Here is a 15,094-nt window from a genome sequence, read left to right as displayed (position 1 = left end):
TGATGATGATGATGATGATGGTGATGCTGGTGATGTTGGTGATGATGGTGGTGATGCTGCTGCTGCTGCTGCTGCTGCTGATGATGATGATGATGGTGATGATGGTGATGATTATGATGATGGTGATGATTTTGATGATAGTGATGATGATGGTGATGATCATGGTGATGGTGATGGTGATGATGGTGATGCTTTTGCTGCTGCTGCTGCTGAGGATTGTTGCTTTTTATTGAGAGGACAGTCCATAGTCTTAACAACTACCCCATGTGAACTTTTCTTCATTCCATCCCCAGCACCTACTTGCCTGACTTTGTGTGTTATGGGCAGGAAGTGACCCAGGGATCCAGACCAGAAGTCTTCTCTACTCTGAGAAGATGACAGGAGAACCCCTTTGTGGCCATTTTTCTTTTCCATCTGATGTTGTTGTGCTCATTATCTGTATTCATTTGTGGGCTGCAGTTTCAGCGGAGACTCCAAAAGCCACAGTGATTGCCTTTGAGAATTTTTTTTTTTTCACCAAACCCAAACCAAAAATGGTCATGTCTTTGAGAATTTTGAAGTCATCCAAAGTTTCTAGGGAGAAGACACCAAATTCTTTTCCCAAATTCTCCAACTCTTGTCCCACCAGCATGGAACCTGCCTAGGGCTCTGTGGGACCACATACTAAGCCAGACCAGCCAAATCCTGCTCACTACTCAAGGCAGTGAGGGCCTTGACTTTGGCCAATGTTCCATCCCCAAGGGGACACTTGGGAATTTCACTACAGTCTGCAGCTTGACTCTGTTGGTTACACAGTTGTCATTCTCCACAGCCTGATTTGAGTATGGTGTTTTTGTTCATAAATTCAGCAAGGATTTAACTGTTTCTGGCCCTGTCTCATGGCATTGTCTACACATCAGTCAAAATGGAACAGGTCACCCGCGCTGCCCTCCTGTTCATCTATTAATCATCTGGCAAATAAACCACTCAGTATCCTGCCCACCCCGGTAATGTTTGTGATGTAATTTGTTTGGATGCCCAAATGTCACCAGCGTTGATTGTAAGAGATGAAAAAAAAATGCACTTGCTCAGCATAGCAAGCTCTAGGCCAAAATGTAAGCATGAAATCTCTGGTTTATTTTTGTAATAATGTTTACAGCTGTTTAATGACCCTGAAAAGGTTCAGTAGTCTGGTGTTCTGTATTTCAGAACAGGAGTGTATTATGCTTATAACAACCTTAGTTAAACAGTTTGAGCTACAACAATTGGAAAAATAGTATTTAATAAGAAGCCATGGTATTCTAGGTGAAATTGTCTTAATTACTGTTTACCCTCAGCATAAGAAAGCAAGGTGGGCTTCAGGGACAGACTGAGGGTCACGTGAGCCTCCAGGAATGGGGTCTGCCTACTACTAGAAGTGCATGTTATGAGACGATTTTGAGTAAAATCCACAGTGGTGTTTGGAACCCCCCTTGCTGTGAACCCGAGTCCTAGACCCTGCAGAGCAACTTGGAGGTCAGGGACTCCTGCAAGGCTTCCGAGGTAGCAGTTTCACCCACATCGATGAAAAAGGGAGTATATTTAGTTGTGCTTGGCTAGACAACAATACTTGATTTTTTAAAATCCAGTGCAAATGGTTATTTTGAAAGCATTTTATTTTCCAACGATTCTTTTTCGTGGTATAAGGAAAAAGCTCTTTCATACAACTTACTGGCAAGATCTATATTTTTTTGGACTATTCATAAGATCACTTTTTTTTCTGTGCTAGCAAAATGAAACTGTGTTTTTGTGTAAAATTTATTTAGACTCGTAGCAGCTGGCATTTCTGGTGTCCTGATAGTTTTAAATTTCATTTTGAGTGAAAGATACAATTAGGTTCTCTATTGGAAGAGTTAAGTGAAAACTTTTGTCATTGATATCACAGGAAATAGTCTTGAAGGCAGAAATGCAAAATCAAAATAACCATTAGCACCATCAAAGGCAGCTGAATGGCTCACAGTACCTGCAATGATGGCAGTGATGAGACAGAATGTATTTTGATAATCTGTGTACCCAATGGTGGGTTTCATTTGCTGAGTGTGAAATTGCATTGTTCAAGAAGAAAACCTGTAATGTTTGGAAGCCTTCCCTGGGGCCCCTGCCTGTGTTTAGAGGTGCAGCCCAGGAGTTCCCACATTGTGATGAAGAATCCCGTGGCCACCAAGAGCCTAGCTTAGTTCTTCATCAATATTGGCTGTTGAGTTGAGTCCCCAAGGTACCCCATGACTCTGTGCTCAGAAAAGATCGGGGCTGGGGGGGATGTTGCCATATTTCTACGCTGGGGAGATGATGCTGCAGACACGAGAGTTTACAGTGGCCTTTAACTGTCCAGCCTCGGTAAGGACATTTGGCTGCCTTTGCAGAGTTAGGTAAATTATGTATTCATTGGTTCCTTCCATCAATCAACCAGGGTTTATTGATCCTCTTCCTTATAGGTTTCAGGCTGGGGCAATGAACTGAAGGCCAGGGGCAAACTGTTCTCACTGTTTAGTAGTTTGTTTGCTTGCTTTTAATTGTGCTAAGGGTTTTCCTGTCCAGGTGAACTGGTTCCATGAGTTCTTGCGGAGGTTATTCAAAGTCCTGGCTGCCCAATTGCCTTAAGCCCAGGATCATGGCCTGCCCTCTGCTGGCCCCTGGCTTCCGTTTTTAAAATTTTGATTCGGGGGTACGTGTGCATGTTTGTTAAGTTACATGGGTATATTGCATAATGCTGGGGACTGGGCCTCTAGTGCATCCATCGCCCAAATAGCAAACATTGTACCCTATAGGCAGTTTTATCAACCCTCTCTCCCCGCTCTCCCTCCCCACTTTTGGAGTCCCCAGGGTCTATTGTCTCCATCTTTATGTCCATGTATACCCAGTATTGAGATTAGCTCAACATGGATTAAAGACTTAAACATAAGTTGTGAAACTATAAAAAAATCCTAGAAACACCTAGAAAAACCTCTTCTGGACATCAGTCCAAGTGAATAATCTGTGGCTGCGGCTCCTGGGTCACGCAGCGCTGAATGGTCAGTGGGGCGTGTAGGGTAAAGTGCTCTGGCAGCGGGGTCGGGGGTGTGCTGTGGCAGGAGGCCCCTCCAGGGATATTCCCTATGGGGCCTGTCAGGGAGCAGCATGGTCTGAAACGGAAGGCTTACTCCGTGGTGGGCTGGGGAAAGGGGTAATAAGACCTTCCATTAGGTCTTTTTTGAAAATTAAAAAAATTATCTTTTAAATTATTTTTATTTTTTGAGACAAGGTCTCATTCCCATTGCCCAGGCTGAAGTGCAGTGGTACGGATCATAGCTCACTGCAGTCTCGACTTCCCCAGGTTCAAGTGAGCCTCCCACCTCAGCCTCTCAAGTAGTTGGGACTACAGGGATGCACCGCCAAGCCTGGCTAATTATTTTATATTTTTAGTAGAGATGGGGCTTTGCCATGTGGCTTAGGCTGGCCTCAAACTCCTGGGCCTCAGCCTCCCAAAGTGCTGGGATTACATGTGTGAGCCATTGCATCCGGCCCCTTCCAACAGATCATCTCCTTTGCAGGCAACTCCACTTCCTCCAGGCCCGTGAGCTCTTATGTCTGCAGTTGGATTCAATCTTTTAACAGTAGGATTAATGATGCCTTAGTTTCCCAGTGTAGGCATTTGTATACATTTCTAGAGGGCTACCAGGTAGGGACTCCCCACCCTTCCCTCAACACAGACATACTTAATGTGCTTACACACACGCAGAAACACACACACACACACACACACACACACACACCCCATCAGACACCAAAGCTGAGATGGTTTCTCTTTTCCCCAGCTTTGCATTCAGCCTCAAAGGGACCTTTCATTGCTCCCCTGTTACTTGTGGACACTCACTCACACTGGCCTCTTAGATCCACAGGCCCTCGAGGGCAGGTACATGGAAGGCCCCTGGCAAATACTGACTGAATGGCTAAGGTAAGGAATAAATGCATTCTGGATGAGTGAAGTGTCAAGGCTGGAGAAATTGGGGCTGACCCAGGTTTTGCGAGTCCCAGGCCGGGCCTGGGGCCAGCTTGTCCTGCCTCGGCTGTTTTGGCGCAGAGACAGCACACCAATTACCCCATACTCTTTCCAGGAACTCGTGCTTCCCTTTCTTGCTCTAAGTCGAGCAGCAGGCGTCAGTTACGACTGCCCCATTGCAGCGGCCTCAGCTGCACCTGCTTGAGGAATCACAGAGGATTCTGAGCTGACTATCGTGGTCCTGCTTCCCAGTAAGGCTCCGTGTAAGCTTCTCCCAGGCTTATTCAAGGGCTGGGGACCAATATCCTGGAAGCGTCTCCTGGGGAGCTGGCCAGCTCCTCTGAAACCCTGGGGTCTCTCATGGGCAGTGACGGTCAGTTAAGTTCTAAAGGGAACCATTGCTTTGTCTCCTAGTATTCAGCAATTGGGCCATCAGGAGTGGTCCAAGCCTGGGGTGATCACCATGGACACCTAGACTGGGAAAGTTGGGGGTGTAGACTCCCTTCCCTCCCCTCCCCTTCCCTCCCCTTCTCTTCCCTTCCCTTCCTTTTTTCTGTTTTTCGTCTTTTTAGACAGACTCTCGCTCTGTTGCCCAGGCTGGGGTGCAAAGGCGTGATCTCAGCTCACTGCAAGCTCCGCCTCCCGGGTTCCAGTGATTCTCCTGCCTCAGCCTCCCAAGTAGCTGGGATTACAGATGCCCACCACAACCCCCAGCTAAATTTTGTATTTTTAGTAGAGAGATTTTTAGTAGAGACGAAGTTTCAACATGTTGGTCAGGCTGATCGCAAACTCCTGACTTCAAGTGATCCACCCACCTTGGTCTCCTAAAGTGCTGGGATTACAGGCATGAGCCACCATGGCTGGCCAGGGGTGGCTTTCCCTTGGTGGTTTCTGAACCTTCAGCTTCTCAGTGGTAGCGAGAGACCCTTCCAACTCTGTCCGATTCTGATTGTAGGTGCTCTTGGACTTGTGCAGAGGCTGAGGTTAGGTCACATGACTGATTGTAGGTGCTCTTGGATTTGTAGGAAGGTTGAGGTTAGGGCACATGACTGATTTTAGGTGCTCTGGACTTGTGCAAAGGCTGAGGTTAGGTCACATAAGGTTGAGGTTAGAGTCTCTATTCACTCATTCATCCATTCACTTGGGACATACCGAACCTAAGGGAAGCCAGCTCTGCATGAGGACCCAAGGCTTCATCCTTGACCAAGACAGATATACCCTCTGCCTTCACGGGAATGAAGCATGTCTGTAAAAGGATCAATGGCAAAATGTTGCCCCCATGGTAAATGCTACCAAGAAGAAAGTAAAGTGTTGGGACAGAGAGAGGCTGGGGTGTCAGCCTCAGACAGGGTGGGCACAGAGGGCTTTTGTGAGAAAGGATGTATGAGCTCAGACCCACATGAATAAGAACAGAGCCAACTATTAAAAGAACCAGGGCAACATGCATGTTCTAGAACATTCTATCCTCAGCTGACAATCTAGCAAAGGCATTTAAAGACCTTAAAGAGGTTACAAAGCTTTGTTAACTCCAGCCAGGATGGATGGATGGATAGATAGATAGATAGATAGATAGATAGATTTGAACAAAATAAAAGAATTCCATACTCAAACCAAACCTGAAAACTCCCACGTTCCTTAGTTGATGACTTGTATAGCATGAATCGTGGTGGTGTTGGGGGACATGGTCTTCAACACCATGCCCCTCATCCAAGCTGATTTGCAGTCTCGCCGCATTCCACATTCAGCCTTCTCTCCCTCCTGCTGAATTGGCGTCAGCTCATCAGCGGCAACCTGAAAATAGCCTGTCTTCCTGGATTCATGTCTTCTGAGCTGGCCAACTGGGTAGCCTTTGGAAGTGGGCCAGCCCTGTTGGCCTTAGACTTTCCAAACTTCCACGGAGCTGTTGGGTAGAATTCTGAGCAATCCCGTGTGGCTTCAGGGTCATGATCCCTGTTGGCTCAGAAGAGGAGCCAGTGCAGCTGTATGGGGCTTGAAGGTGGAGAGAGGGTGCCAGACAGGGCCCTGGGGCCACCAGTCTCTGCCTGGAGCCTCCAGCAACCTCTGTACACTGTGCCTGCTCCTCCCTGCTGGATAGTGGGTGTCATGAGTCCTGGGGCTGGTAGGTCTTGTCCACCATCATGTCTCCAGTGGCAAGGCTAGGGACTGGCACATGGAAGGATCTCAGTAAGTTTGTTGAATGAATGCAGCAACCTCCATGGGATATTAGCTTTTTTCTGACCAACCTCCAAAATGGGCCTGTGTGTTTTAAGAAAATTTGAGTGTAGACTGACCCCAGAAACAAAAAGGAAAGATAACAAGCTGGAAGCCTTCTACTATGGCAAGTGCCCATGCACCTTTACGTGTGTCTTCACGCTTTGCACAGTTGTGTATATCTTTCATTCATGGACACAGTTGGCCCAGCACCACCACTGTAATCCCTTGGCCGCCTGGAAATAAACATTCATGGCTCTTTCTTCCCTTCCCTTGCAAGATAGACTCACCACCCTACTCCTCCTGCCAAGGAAGTCAGATCTCCCATTAGAGACCCTCCATGCCACACAGTCTCCTGTTGGGAGGCCCAGCAAGCAGCAGACCCTGCCGAGCCTGCCTGTGCTTCCTCCACAGTTGAGCTCTGTCCCCACAGGTCCCCCTGGTTAATCACTTAGCCCAGAAATCAGTCCTGGCTGGGGTTAAGCACAGCTCTTGGACCACCTAGCTGCCCAACACATCTAAACAATGGGATGCAAGAGGAGAGGTGTGTGCAAAGATGATTCCAATGGCAGGAAACAAATTTGGAGTCCTTCAGGTGGAAGACATAGCTAGAAATGGAAGGACCCCAGGCAGGGGTTCATTGCCTTGCAAAGTTGAGCTCCCCATATGCTCCAATGTGGAAGGGGCTGTTTCCTCTGCGCCCCCGGAACCATCTGGTTTTAGCCATTCTGCACAGGCTGGAGAGGGGGCAGAGAGGACTATTAAAGACAATTATGCAGACCAGCTTTGAACGATAGTGTTTAACAAACAACTTTGAGTTCTAATTTTCTGCAAAACACATACTGCAGGTACAATTTGTACTCATTATTGTATATTGGGAAAGTTATTAAAAACACTCAAACTTGGTTGAGACTTCCTATGGCATCATCCCTGGATTTTAATGGGTTTTTATCTAGTTCTATAAAAGATCTCTTTAAACCCAATCGAAGTCCCTGCTTTGGATATCTTGCCACTGAAGGATGGGAAGAGTCCCATTATAAGGTATCAGTGTTTCCTTTGACCCAAATTTGAACAACTTCAACAATCTGCTAAGATTCCGTCAGGAGATAATTTATACTTCTTTTGATGGGCACAGTTACCAAATGACAAAATAACAGTGTTTCGTAACATAAGGGTTAAATCTTAATCTCTGAGGTTTGCAAAGCCGCTACTCGCAGTCTCCTTAAAATTTAATATACCTCGTTAATGCTTCCTTGCAAACACTGAAGGATTTTTATGATTATAATCATGTGTTACAGCACCTAGTACTGTTTCTAAGCAGCATACTAATCAGCTTAATGAGATATTACTGCACTTTTTGTTGACTAAAGCAAAATCCCTTTTATTGTTCTAAAGCCTGTCCTTTACTTTATTTTTTCCCAAAACATTATCTTGTTTTATTATGTACCAGTAAATATCATGCCATTGGGTTTTTTTTTTTTTTTTTTGGCCAAATCATAAAATGATCTCTTTCATCTCAGACTGGTGAATGTATTGAATGTAGTAAACGGAAACAGAAGTTCCAAGTGGGTTTATTTGGTCTTATGGGAAAAGTCATTCTGCTCTCAGGCAAACTTTGGACTGAACCAACAGGTACAGGTGCGACAATGGGGCAATGGAGAAAAAGTTTCACACGTAGACCCTTGATTTGTTATTAGGTGTTGAAAGTGGTAAAACATTAATAATTTAAAGGTGAATGAATAATTGCAGTCTGTAAATAGAAAATACAAGGAAGACGATCTGTCGCCAAAACAAATTGGAGGAGCAATGCCATATTGCATAATTGGCATTTAATAATTCATTTTTTTATTATTGTTTTTGACTAGAATTCCTTAGCATGATTATGTGTAGGTAAGGCATGAAATGCAAATTCCCTGCCCGCCAATGCTATTGATTCATGGCGCCATAGCCGCACCTGGCACGGATCTGAACTCTGCCTCTCTTTTCAGGGATGGAAGAAGCGAGCCTGTGCCTTGGAGTGTCTTCGGCGGAGCCGGAAGCTGAGCCCCACCTGAGCGGCCCCGTCCTCAACGGCCAGTATGCCATGAGTCAGAAGCTGCACCAGATCACCTCCCAGCTCAGCCATGCCTTCCCCGAGCTCCATCCCCGGCCCAACCCCGAGGAGAAGCCCCCCGCATCCCTGGAGGAGAAAGCCCACGTGCCCATGAGCGGCCAGCCCATGGGCAGTCAGATGGCGCTCCTGGCCAACCAGCTGGGCCGGGAGGTGGACACCAGCCTCAACGGGAGGGTGGACCTGCAGCAGTTCCTCAACGGGCAGAACCTGGGTATCATGTCCCAGATGAGCGACATCGAGGACGACGCCCGCAAGAACCGCAAGTACCCGTGCCCGCTCTGTGGCAAGCGCTTCCGCTTCAACAGCATCCTCTCCCTGCACATGCGTACGCACACGGGCGAGAAGCCCTTCAAGTGCCCGTACTGCGACCACAGGGCGGCGCAGAAGGGGAACCTCAAGATCCACCTGCGGACCCACAAGCTGGGCAACCTGGGCAAGGGGCGCGGGCGCGTGCGCGAGGAGAACCGCCTGCTGCACGAGCTGGAGGAGCGCGCCATCCTGCGGGACAAGCAGCTGAAGGGCAGCCTGCTGCAGCCGCGGCCCGACCTGAAGCCCCCGCCGCACGCCCAGCAGGCCCCGCTGGCCGCCTGCACCCTGGCCCTGCCCGCCAACCATAGCGTGCCCGATGTGGCCCACCCGGTGCCCTCGCCCAAGCCGGCCAGCGTGCAAGAGGATGCGGTGGCCCCGGCGGCGGGCTTCCGCTGTACCTTCTGCAAGGGCAAATTCAAGAAGCGCGAGGAGCTGGACCGCCACATCCGCATCCTGCACAAGCCCTACAAGTGCACGCTGTGCGACTTCGCGGCTTCGCAGGAAGAGGAGCTCATCAGCCACGTGGAGAAGGCACACATCACCGCCGAGTCGGCCCAGGGCCAGGGCCCCAATGGCGGTGGGGAACAGTCGGCCAACGAATTCCGCTGCGAGGTGTGCGGCCAGGTGTTCAGCCAGGCGTGGTTCCTCAAGGGCCACATGCGCAAGCACAAAGACTCCTTTGAGCACTGCTGCCAGATCTGCGGCCGGCGCTTCAAGGAGCCCTGGTTCCTCAAGAACCACATGAAGGTCCACCTCAACAAACTGTCGGTGAAGAACAAGTCCCCCAGCGACCCCGAGGTGCCTGTGCCCATGGGCGGCATGTCCCAGGAGGCCCACGCTAACCTGTACTCCAGGTACCTCTCCTGCCTGCAGAGCGGCTTCATGGCCCCGGACAAAGCCGGCCTGAGCGAGCCCAGCCAGCTCTATGGCAAGGGCGAACTGCCCATGAAGGAGAAGGAAGCGTTAGGGAAGCTGCTGTCTCCCATCTCCAGCATGGCCCACGGCGTCCCGGAGGGGGACAAGCACTCCCTCCTGGGATGCCTCAACCTCGTGCCGCCGCTGAAATCCAGCTGCATCGAGCGGCTGCAGGCGGCTGCCAAGGCTGCCGAGATGGACCCCGTGAACAGCTACCAGGCTTGGCAGCTCATGGCCAGGGGCATGGCCATGGAACATGGCTTCTTGTCTAAAGAGCATCCGCTGCAGCGCAACCACGAAGACACTTTGGCAAACGCCGGGGTTCTGTTTGATAAGGAGAAGCGGGAGTACGTGTTAGTGGGAGCAGATGGCTCCAAGCAGAAAATGCCTGCTGATTTGGTTCACAGCACTAAAGTGGGCAGCCAGAGAGACCTGCCAAGTAAGCTCGACCCTTTAGAAAGCAGTCGGGATTTTTTGTCACACGGGCTGAACCAGACGCTCGAGTATAACCTGCAGGGTCCTGGGAACATGAAGGAGAAGCCCACCGAGTGCCCCGACTGCGGCCGGGTTTTCCGCACCTACCACCAGGTGGTCGTGCACTCCCGTGTCCACAAGCGGGACCGCAAGGGTGAGGAGGACGGGCTGCATGTGGGCCTGGATGAGCGGCGTGGCTCGGGTAGTGACCAGGAGTCTCAGTCGGTGAGCCGCTCCACCACGCCGGGCTCCTCCAATGTCACCGAGGAGAGCGGGGTCGGAGGCGGCCTCTCCCAGACCGGGAGTGCCCAGGAGGACAGCCCGCACCCCTCCTCGCCGTCCTCCTCAGGTAGGTTAGCGGGGAGGTGGGGAGAAGCAGCTTGCACAGCAGCCCTGCCCAGGGCTGCCTGGTTCTGCTCCCAGGCCTCCAGTCAGTTCCAAGGCCAGTGGGTCTTGATCGAGGACATGGGTGTGTTGAACACTGGGCCATGCCTTTCTTTCCCTCCCTGACTGGAGGGAAAGGGCAGTCCTTTCACCTCTTAGGCCTTCCCTTGAGCACTGGCTACCAAGAAAGTAGGTTGAGGTCAGGCACGGTGGCTCATGCCTGTAATCTCAGCACTTTGGGCGACCGAGGCAGGTGGATCACTTGAGGTCAGGGCTTTGAGGCCAGCCTGGCCAACATGGAGAAACCCCATCTCTACTAAAAGTCCAAAAATTAGGCAAACGTGATGGTGCATGCCTGTAATCCTAGCTATTCAGGAGGCTAAGGCAGGAGAATCGCTTGAGCCTGGGAGGCGGAGGCTGCAGTGAGCCAAGATACACCACAGCACTCCAGTCTGAGTGACAGAGTGAGACACTGTCTAAAAAAAAAAAAAAAAAAGAGAGAAAGAAGAAAGTTGCCAGGCGGTACATTTTTCAGTGGACATAATCTACCTTTTTCTTGCAATTGTCCAACCCCATTTCATGGCCTGACGCTGTCGGCTATCATCTCGTCTCTGGAACTCAGGAGCTGGCATTCTGCTCTATCCCTGGGTGTGAATGTGTAAGTTCCAAACTTCACCGTCTTTCTCTCCTGCTTGGCGTAGTCCCATAATTCTCTTATGCAGGCACCGCAGTCTCCCTCCCTAAGCCAAACCTATCTTCTGGCCCCTTCCAAAATTATGACATGGCTCACCTGCCAGATCTGAGTGACCTAAAGAGCCCCACCACTTTCCTCTGATGTTTTGGAAAAGTACAGGCATTTGAAACACAGACGCATGACTGTTATGTCTTAAATTGTACTGTGTTACACGGGCGATACAGCTTTGGGGTCTAAAATAGCAAAGCAGAAAATCTGTCATCAAACTGTCTGTGAAATGATGAAGCTTCTTGGCCCAGTTAAAAAAAAACAAACCTAAAACAACAACAACAGCAACAACAACAAAAACACGCTAGCCTCAGATGGCTAAATTAAAATCACCACCTAACAGCGGGTAAGGTGTTGCCTTCATCCATATTTCCAAAGCCCCTTACTAATGGGTAGTAAATTGAAAGTTATATCTTTAGCCCTTTATAAAGAAAGCACCTCGCTAATACTGTAATCATTCTGCAGCCTAACAACAGAGGAAATCATGCCATAACAAATACCCTGTTACTAATGGCAACATTGATTTCTGCAATCAGCCATTAAGTCTAGAAAATGAAAGACAGTTTGAGGCACCTCGAGGCACTGCCTTGCCCACTGTTAAAGACGTAGCAGCACACTGTTGAGGGTCATTTTAAAAAAGTTTTTTCTTCTTTCTTGATCCCACCCTCACTCCTTGGTTTAGATACCTATTTCGATCTTGGAGGCAATTCACGGCTGCACTTATTAAGTAGATGCCAGTTTTAGCTTTGCTGTTACAGTCATACTCTTCTTCTAGGACAAAATTAGTATTAAAATAAAGTGGGACTCTGCCGGCTTATTACAAACCAGTAAAGAATTGTTAAGACACATAAATCTGGTCTGCACATTCCAGAGATTCCGATAGCACTTAATGCCGCTGCTTAAATACCCATGAAACACACTGTCTACTCCTGGAGTCCTAGACTTGTTTGGGATTTATTACTGATGAGACGCTTAGGAAGTGTCTAACCAGCAGCATGAGTGCCATGGAGGCGTGAGGTCACACTACCTGGAGCGATTGCCACAAGGAACACACTAAGATTCGAGGGAAGGGTTTTTACCATGTAAACATAAATCCCTACACGAGAGGCAGCCAAGTGCCAGGTGTCCCAATGTCAGGAGGAACTCTTTCTGGTCTCCTAGGATGAGGTCTCCTCTTCTGGCATGTGTCATCTCTGATTTTGAATTGGGACCTTTACAGGACAGGATGCAGACAGCAAACTGTTTCCCCTAAGGTTTTAGAGTGACGTGGAGTTAACATTGACAGATTTCCATCCCTTTCTCAGACCTGAAATGTAAGGTTCTCGGCAGAATATTCCGACACCAAATGTTCAGCTTCATTAATGACGAGTTTACCGTGTTTTTCTCACCTTCTGGCCAAGTGATAGCCCTCATGCTATTCCCATCTCTGTTGCTTGCCCATCTCTCAGTGCTCGGTTGAAAAAACCCATTTTGCTTAAAAAGAACCAACCGTGCTCATGACTCAAAAGAGAATTATACTTGAGTTGTGGTTATCTTCTCACTTTTATTTCCCCTCATTGAAGTATTTTACAATTGTGAATACTGATTCTTTCATTTCTGGTTGACTTCTTTGTTTTCTTCATATTCAAATTAGACCCTTTCATAATTTTCTGACTAAGTAGGAGAATTGAGGTCATACCAATATGCAACCCGAATCAGCTGTGCGTCTGGGGCATTCAGGTTTCCCTGGGATTTAGGACTCTTAACCAAATCTGGTTAGTCCTCCCTCTTATTTCCAACAAGTTTGACTTGTATAAAAGTGCGATTAAAATAAGCATTTAAATAAAAATCTGGGTACAATGGGTATTTTATTATTACCTGTTAAAGAGAAACCTGCAAGGTGAAGGAGAGAGAAAAAAAATCTTTAAGCCCTTAAGTAAAGAAAGAAGTACTTATTAAGGCTTCTATTAAGAAATAACTGCAAAACACGGTTTTACAAATTTCTCAGACTGCATAACAATGTCGCAAAACTTAATTTGCATCACTTGATTCTTTTTTTTGTTGAAAACTGGGTCAGTAGGGCCTGAGAAACTATTTTTTCAGATCTTAACCAATGAATTCTTCTTTATAAATCGCTGCTCTTAACATGATAGTAGTTCTGAATTCATCATAAAAAACCTTTTTACAGAGCCTCTTAGAACAGATCTCTAGAAGAAGGCTTACAATGAGTGGCAGAGACGTCCTTTGTTATCTGATGTAATTCTTTGCAAAGAAGGATTGGGAACGGAGTGGCTGTTTAAAAATGTCTTGCTCAGACCGAGACGAAGAAGGGGTCAAGTTTGCAATCAAACAGTTATTGCCGAGATGGGCGACTGTCACTGGCTAGGCTAATGTGGGATGCAGCTGTTTGTTATGTGAGCAAAAGAATGTTTGAATCAGTGAACATGTGAAAATGATTCCAGTGAACCAGAAAATGTGTTTGTTCTTTGGCTCTCCAAACTGCTGAGAACCAAGCTTAAGATCAACTGCGAAAACTAGGACCTTTGACAAATTGAGAGGTCATATTTTCTAGCAGAAAATGGACAAAACTAGTCACACAGATCACTTCCCCATCTTCCCCCTTTGTTTTATTTTTGTTGTGTTGTTGTTTATTTGACTTACCAGTAATTTCACACCGTGGTCAATGTCATTCCTGCCTCCGTGTACAATGCAAAGAGAAACTATTTGGAAAGCAGCAGCTTATAAATTTTACTCTTTTATGACATTTAGAAAGCGGGGTGGCTGTTTCGATACCTCCTCGTTTCTGGCTTGCATGCAGACACTCTTATGGCATTAATCTTTGCATCTTTCTCTAAAACCTCCTCTAAGGCTGAGCTCGAATCCTAGCTTTGCTCTGAGTCAGAAAATGACCAAAGTTCTGTTTCTTCAGATTTTGCTTTGGAAATCACACTCAGAATAATTAAAATTTAATGTACTAAGAAACGATACTGTTCATTATATCCAACAGGGCAGTTACCTTCCGAATTCCCCGTAATTTTGGAGTGGGGATAATTGAAGTGTTGATGGTGGGAAGGGGGTAATTGAATGCATTGACCCTCTGTTCATTAAATAAAGTCGGCTAAGTTACAGGATCAATGGAAAGCCAGGGAGAGATGCAAAGATGAAAATATCGTTAACCCCTACTACTTCTGGTATAATATTTTGAGATGGACAAGGATTATTTGGTCAGCTGGGCTAAAAGCCTTGCGAGGTCTTCTTTTGTTGTTAGAGCTGCATTCCTGAAATGCTGGGTCTCCATCCCATTGACCACAGCATCAAAGGCCTTTATCTGGGGCGCTCTCGCATTTACATGGGGTGTATAGTGATATGATAGATTTTCTTTCTTTTCCACCTCTTTTTCTCATGTGGCTCCCCCTCCCTGCCCCCATTCACGATAACCAGTGCCTGCTCCATACACAAACAAATCCAGGCACCCAAAAGAAGAAAAAGAAAAAAAATTTTGAGTTTGAGGATTAAGATCTTCATTTTTTTTTTTTTTTTTGCTTGTGCATTCCAATTGTTCTTAAAATATTTGGCAATGTCAATTAGTAACTGAGCAGAGTTAGCTGATGAACACAATTTTCCAGTAGACTGAGCACCCTATTGTTGCCGAGCGAACAGCAGATTTCTGAGGTCATTATCATTCGCTGGTTGCTTGGCCCAGCTGCTTCCTGCTGCAAAAGCCAAACTTTATACCGGAGCTCGGGGAGGCTGCAGCAACAGGGGGCTGGAAGGGGGGAGAGGGGAGCTGGCTGCAGAGCCGAAGACAGTCATTATCAGCAGAGGAAACAGAAAGTAAAAGTTTCCAGGCAATTCCAGGAAAACTGCCGGAGCAGGCTTCTTCCTCCTGTTCCATTCCGACCACCTTTCACCTCTAGGCAGGGAATTAAAAAGGACTTGGGGAGACCCCCCTGAGCATGGTGGCAACTAA

The 15,094-nt window shown here is 47.6% G+C and overlaps 1 protein-coding gene across 12 annotated transcripts in view; it reads left to right on the top strand.

Moving 5' to 3' along the window:
- The window catches only part of ZNF536 (zinc finger protein 536), a 490,140-nt gene that overhangs the window by 212,450 nt on the left and 262,596 nt on the right, over nt 1-15,094 (top strand). For all 12 annotated transcript variants that reach the window (XM_050772545.1, XM_050772547.1, XM_050772542.1 and 9 more), the window contains one exon: nt 8,197-10,368. In XM_050772545.1, coding sequence (XP_050628502.1) covers nt 8,199-10,368 — 2,170 coding nt within the window. In that variant the 5' untranslated portion in view covers nt 8,197-8,198. The remainder of the gene's footprint in view (nt 1-8,196; nt 10,369-15,094) is intronic.

The sequence above is a fragment of the Macaca thibetana genome, chromosome 19, assembly GCF_024542745.1.
Source record: "Macaca thibetana thibetana isolate TM-01 chromosome 19, ASM2454274v1, whole genome shotgun sequence".
Taxonomy (NCBI): domain Eukaryota; kingdom Metazoa; phylum Chordata; class Mammalia; order Primates; family Cercopithecidae; genus Macaca; species Macaca thibetana.
The sequence above is the reverse complement of the archived record's forward strand: the minus strand, read 5'-3'. Positions and strand labels throughout refer to the sequence as shown.